Here is a 6,926-nt window from a genome sequence, read left to right on the forward strand (position 1 = left end):
TTTATTTCATTTACCTGCTTTGCCTTGTTAACCTGCATGAGTTGGGATGAGCCCCGTTTTAGGAGCCTGAGCAGCATCCGAATGAAATATAGATTTGTTATTTTTCGTCGACATGCGCATCTCTGACACCTGAGAGGGACTTGTTTTATAGTTTGGGGTCTTCGTGTCAAGATGGAAGCGAAGATGCACATGAAGGAGTGGCTGCTGGCTCAGATAGAGAGCGGGGAGTACGAGGGTCTGAGCTGGGAGGATGAGAGCAAAAGCATGTTCCGGATCCCGTGGAAGCACGCGGCCAAGAAGGACTACAAGCAGACGGAGGACGCGGCGCTCTTCAAGGTGAGCTGCTTCCTCAACGACAAGTTATGGCCAAATATTACGTTTATGATTAATACAGGTAACCAGAAAGCCGGGGAACATATGGAGAAAAACGAGATTTTTCCCTCTTTATTTTGAGCTAAATGTATTTATTTCAGGCCAGAAGTTGACTGATGGGGAATAAAACCTTTACGCATTGAACATGTTGAGTCCTCACATATAGGTTAACAGATGATTACACATTCATTATTATACTCTGTTGTCTTGATAATTAAACAGATGTGCTCATGTTTTCTGCATTTAATTCCCAGAGGAGCAACATCAAGATGTATTTACAAGACATAACATTTCATTTAGCTAATGCTTCCATGCAAAGTGACTTACAGTAAGAACCATCAACCAGTACAAACTCAGAACAACAAGAATCAAGAAAGTACAATGTTTTCTTCAAGAAAGTTCAAGTTAAACCTTTTATTCCTGACCAGCTCTACTTGTACAAAGGTTTAAAATAGCCAGAAAAACAATTTAAAAAAGTGAATTCATGTAATTTTATTTGGTGGCACAAACAAAATGTATTTGCCAGCATCCAATATCGTTTTATGTGTAAGATAAAATAAGATAATCCTTTATTAGTCCCACAGTGGGGAAATTACAGGATTACAGCAGCGTTGAACACAAGAGACACAATAAATAAAATCAAGTAATATAAATAAACAGTAAAGAAAAGAAGAAGTGTGTATTTATTATTACTAATCTTATTATTTTGTTTATTTTCCAAAGGCTTAAAATATAGTTGAGCTGTGGGTTGAAGTTTGAAAAAAAAAAAAGGATCTTTCATAATCATAATCTTGTTTCTTGTTTTTGAGGAGTTACCTCTTTCTGGCAACGCTGTGTTGCATCAGCGTTTACATTTACTGGTCTAAGAATAACTGAAGCGACAAAAGAAACTTACTGGCACTCTTCTGTTTATCATGAACATGAGCGGTGACACTTCAATGCTGTCAGTGGGAGGCGGGCAAGCTTTAATCATGAGTGATGGGAATGAAAGAATGAACACACAAATGGTGAAATATCATTTAATTGTGCTGGTTTATTTCACTTAGAGGTATTCCATACTGTAGAACAACAATTGTGTATCTAACATTCAGTAAGTAAATAATATCTCACATGTTTGATCACCTGAATCAGATCTAGAGAACTGAAAAGCATTATTTGAAGTTGTATTAAGTAAAAATGACAAGATGTCTAACTTATTGTTCCCTAAACTCTTCAAAATTAATTTTAGGAACAGAAAAAAAATTAGGTGGTGACTCATATTTTCCTCCAGTGCACATCCAGTTAGCTGCTCTGAATCCAGATTTATTTAAAGATAATTAATAACAGAACAATATATATTTCTGTTATATGTTCCCTATAAAGGAAATAACACTGGTAATAAATTTGTTGCAACAAAATTGTGTGCATGTGTAAATATATATATATATATATATATATATATATATATATATATATAACACAAATATCTATATTAATATGAAATCACATTTTTTGTTCCCTGCTCAGGCCTGGGCCGTGTACAAGGGCAAGTACAGGGAGGGCCAGGACAGAGCCGACCCCACCATGTGGAAGACGCGTCTCCGCTGTGCACTCAACAAGAGCACAGACTTCCAGGAGGTCCCTGAACGCAACATGCTGGACATCACTGAGCCTTATAAAGTCTATCTCATCCAGCACGACGCCGGGCCGGGCCGGCCAGCCGGTACATGAAGACGCTCCATAAAAGAAGTTATTTTATTCTATTAAAAGCCTCTTTCGGGTTTCCTCTGGGTGGCTCTCATGTGTCTTCTCACTGCTCTCCTCAGAGTCTCCCCTGACGAAGGACCAAGTGATCCAGGACCTGAAGTCTCCAAAGGACCCTGCGCTCCTGGTCCAGCAGGTGAGTGAAAACCTGAAGCCAACTTTGCTGATTACTTGACATTGACAGTGACGTAACGTAAGAACACGACTATCAGTTTCTTATCAACAGGGTTCATTATTTCTTTTTCTTTTTTTTTATCAGCGTTTTAGAAATAGGTGGAGTTCAGTAAGGATAATACATTTTAGGTAGAAAATCTGTCCACAAAGGACTTCTACAGAATTCAAACATTTGGGATGTGGTGGGAAAGTCTAATCTTGTAAAATACAATGCTCTGATCCTTAAAAGCAATCTCACTACGACATGCTGTGTTTTTTTTGTGTTTGCAGCTTTGTAGTCAAAAGGAATCCTGTCGCAGAAGTAAAGAAGAAGTAAAAGCGTTGCCTGGTGAGTGTCACGTACACAAACTGTTGAATGTTGACGGAGGATCCAAAGCAAAGAATAAGGAACGTTTTCCTCTATAATACTAATAATGATTCAGAGTATTTGCGGGTTAGAGTCTGACACCTCTTGTCACCCCAAATAAGGTCACATTCCTCCAACAAGGAACACAAAAGTAAACGGTTTGGGTCCGAGCACTTCCTCGACTCAATAGAGTTTGTTTAAGTTTCTCTTGAGAAGAAAAGTCCAAAGCGCTCTCTTCTAAACACTTCCTCATGTGTTTATTAATGACGTTTCATGTCTGTTTACTTTGTCCTGGTTCCATCCCCGTAGTTTGCGTGTTGAAGTGTCCTTGAGCAAGACGCTGAATCCTCAGTTGCACATCAGCACACTGCTCTTTAGTCACTAAGGATGGAGGAAAAAGCAGAGAAGAATTTCCCTACTGTGGGATTAAGTAAGGATTATAAAAAAGAGAAGAAAAAAATATATATATTCAAAATAAAAAAATCAACACCTGTAATACCTCCACGCCCCACTAGAGGGTCGCGCCCCACAGTTTGAAAGCCATGCCGTGGACCGGTGTTTTTCAATCTTTTTTGAGCCACGACACATTTTATGCAAGTTACAAAATGTAATAATACATAATCCAGCATATTCTGTCGGTAATTATTGCGCTACCTACTGGCGTGAAAGAGTTTAATTACTCGGCCGCTGAGATTACTCAGACACTCAACAATGCGAAATTATTTGAGGCAACTAAATAATATTTCCTCGGACCGATGAAGTGAAATTGGATATTTTCCCACAACTATCTTTGACTATCGTGGTTGAAAATCACCGCCGTAGACAAAGTTCTGATTGAATAACGTCTCTATTCTCTGCTTTAGACGTGACGATGAGGGAGCACATGTATTGTGAGCTCACAGGAAACGACGCTGTGAATCAGAGCCCGGCTGCGATCCCCTTCCTCAGCTCTCTGACTATATCAGGTAAACTTTACGGGATTATGCACGGAAAAAAAACCCTCCGCATGCCGCTGGCCGTTGCGCTGTGCGACCTTTGAACACGAGTCGCCCTTCTGTTGTGCGCAGACTTCCGCATGCAGGTGACCTTGTTGTACCAGGGCCAGAGGGTGATGAAGGTGACCACCAGGAGCCCCGAGGGGTGCTTCATCCTGCAGGGCCGCGTCCCCTTGGGCAACGAGCGCATCTACGGGCCCTGCTCCGCCCAGCAGCTCTCCTTCCCCTCCCCCGCCTCCGTGTCCCTGCCGTCGTGGATGGCCGAAGCGATGAACCGCCTCCTGTGTCACCTGGAGAAGGGCGTGCTGCTGTGGGTGGCCCCGGACGGGGTGTTCATCAAGCGCTTCTGCCAGGGCCGGGTGTACTGGAGCGGCCCCGGGGCCCGACACGCCGACCGGCCCAACAAACTGGAGCGAGAAAAGACCTTCAAACTGCTCGACGTACCCACGTTCCTCAGCGGTAAGGCCGACAACGCACCAACAAAGCTGCCCGCCACCAAACAGGCAGTTTGTACTCGTAGAAGCCGCGAAGATGTGATTTATTCAACGAGAGGCAGATTATTATTTGGGATGCTTTTATTGCTCACATTATTGCTCTATGCAAAGAGGGAATATGTCCGTGTGATCGAATCAGAATATTCCAATATGAAATGTTTGTGTGCAGAGCTCCAGCGCGGTCTGCAGGGGAAGGGGCCGACGCCTTCTTATGAGATCGAGCTCTGCTTTGGAGAGGAGTACCCAGACCCCAACGTGCCCAAAAACAGGAAGCTGATCATGGCGAAGGTGGGCACACATTTAGGCTGAACGCATACGTGCAGATTGTGGTTGTAGATAAATAACTATTGATACATATATATATATATATATATATATATATATATATATATATATATATATATATATATATATATATATATATATATATATGTATATATATGGTGGGAGGTCCAACATGATCAAAACACACAACGTGGCTCTTCCACATGTACTTATGTGTTACATAGTTTTTTTGTTGTTTTTACAAAGTAAGGACGGCAATATTGAAGCCAAGCCTAGAGATCTCGTACAAGCAGCGAGCACGCAGTTAATTCATTTAATACTGGCATCAGATCGGTTCTCCGTATCGGTAGATACCCAACGCCCGGGTACCGGTACCGGATCGGTGCATCTTTATCTTTGATGTGCAACAGTCCATTCGAACCTGTCTGTTCCTGTGTGAGCAGCTTGTAGTACCTAGAGACACCAGCAGAGGTCCTCGTCATCATGCTGCTGTGTGTCCCGTTGGCCAGGTGGTGCCCTTGTTCGCGGCGGAGCTTCTGCAGAGGTTCAACTTCGGAGAGGTGGAGGAGAAGCGGCCGGTTCCCACCCCCAACACGGAGGGAGAGAAGGTGTAGCGAGGACGGGGAACGCCGTGAACAATACACAACAGGGTTACTGAAGTTGTACTCCTCCTCCCTGTCGTCGTCATGAACGACATCCTCAGAGCAGAACACAGTGATCGTCAGCAGAAATGTATATGCACGATGAAGAAACAATGGAGGTGATGCATTCGAGACATATTGTCAATGCAGGGAGGGATTTCATTTTTTCCCCCCTCCTCTATGTGTGCGTGCAGGACAAACGTGTGTTCGCAGGGTTCTCCTCCGGTTCTCCTCTGGAGAACCGCTAATCTGATGGAGCCGCTTCACACTTTGTTGGTGCATCGCTGGGGCCCAGAGGGAGGGTCGTGACGTGCAATTTGAACATGTTCATTATTAATAAACTTTGAATAAACAGTGATCTATTTTAGCAACAGGGGGCGGGGCTTCGGGGCACCTGGCTTTTGGACAGTTTTGCCAAATTGGGCTGATTTCCTCCCAAACTTTTGTTGCTTTTTTTAACATTTGGTGTGTTTTTTTTAAAATACATTGTAAAAAATAATATCACTAAAAGCTACAGATGATAAAGCATAGAACCTCGTGTCTATTCACTCACACATAGTATTATTTAATTTATGATGATCAGAAGTTGTATTTAATCATCATTAGGAAAAAATGAAAACCTGCTTAACTTGACATCATCATTGACAGGGGGATTGTGTATTTGTTTGTGGGTTGCTTAAGACTCTTTACCTCACTTTTATATTTGGTTATTTGATGCAAATCTGAAGCTGGATATACTTCTGATGCACTGGTTTTCACGACTGAACACAGATTTCTTGGCAGAGTTATGATTTAGGATGCTTTTTAAATGTTTTTCCAGTGTGTAGCGCTGCTGCTGGGCAAGAATGAGTCCAACATGTCACCTGCAAACCTCCACAAACTAGTTCACAGTTGCTGCAGGATACCTGGAGGATAAACTGGAGCATCAAACCAGGTTTCACCGGTGTGGCCAGGAGGAAGCTGCTACTTGTGTTTTGTTTTTGTTTCCCCTTTAAGATTATATTTCCTCAACAGTGTATGACTTTATGAATTTCTAACAAACGCTCTAATTTTACCACCCGCAAAATCCCTCCGCCGCGTAAAGTAGTGCTCTACTTTGATAAAGAAGTAAGCGACCTGAAGTGACCTCCGCGCCGTGAAGGCCGATTCCTCCCCATGTTTTTCCCCGCGAGTCACCGAGGTTCGGGGGTGTTTTTTCGGGTCGGATGAAGTGATTTGGGAATCCCGGACTGACGCCATCTTTGCTTTAGCTTTCACCTTTTCTCCAACCAATTATAGAAATGTTGGTATTGTGAAGTGTTTCTGAAGAAAACATATAAATTAGTTTTAGTAAAACCATTAAATACAGAGCAGTAAATGTCTCAGATATTTGGGGAAGTGCAGAAGAAAAGGGGCAACTTTCATTTCCAATATAATTAATGATTTAATAATTAATGCATCCTATTTTAAATGTAGTAGTACTCATGTTTACTTCTGAAGTAGACAGTAAGTAGTCAACTCTACAGTTTTAAAGTGTTATTTTTGAGTATATAGTGAGTTAGAATAGTAACATTTCCACGCTTTTATTATCTAAACATAATAAACCTTTTAGTCGGGAGCTCTAGGCAGTTGCTTATCTCGCCCCATAGCAGCATCTGGTGTTTTCTCCAGTGAACTTCCACTTCTCCAGCTGAGTGTTTTTCACTCTTGTTGCCTTTAGTGTGTGACGGCGGCTGTGTGGAAGCTTGTCGGAGTGTGAAGTTGTTTGCATGAGCATTTCTTGAAAAAAACTGTAAGCAGCGACTCTGCAGGTCAAAAGTTTGCCCTGTTCTGAAGCGGCATGTTTTTAATGGCCATTTGTAATTATTATGTAGTAATTACTTGTAGTAATATTTAT

At 42.1% G+C, this 6,926-nt stretch overlaps 1 protein-coding gene across 1 annotated transcript; it reads left to right on the forward strand.

The window, feature by feature from the left end:
- The first annotated feature begins 33 nt into the window (after positions 1–33).
- Positions 34–5,559, forward strand: irf10 (interferon regulatory factor 10). The gene is made up of 8 exons (XM_068597665.1): positions 34–336; positions 1,879–2,074; positions 2,178–2,251; positions 2,560–2,617; positions 3,499–3,600; positions 3,703–4,089; positions 4,294–4,412; positions 4,919–5,559. The coding sequence occupies exons 1-8, from the start codon at positions 172–174 to the stop codon at positions 5,021–5,023; spliced, it is 1,206 nt and encodes a 401-aa protein (XP_068453766.1). The 5' UTR covers positions 34–171; the 3' UTR covers positions 5,024–5,559.
- The last annotated feature ends 1,367 nt before the right edge of the window (positions 5,560–6,926 follow it).

The sequence above is a fragment of the Clinocottus analis genome, unplaced genomic scaffold, assembly GCF_023055335.1.
Source record: "Clinocottus analis isolate CAN_PGR_092001 unplaced genomic scaffold, fCliAna1.0.p SCAF_4, whole genome shotgun sequence".
In the NCBI taxonomy this organism is placed as follows: Eukaryota; Metazoa; Chordata; class Actinopteri; order Perciformes; family Cottidae; genus Clinocottus; species Clinocottus analis.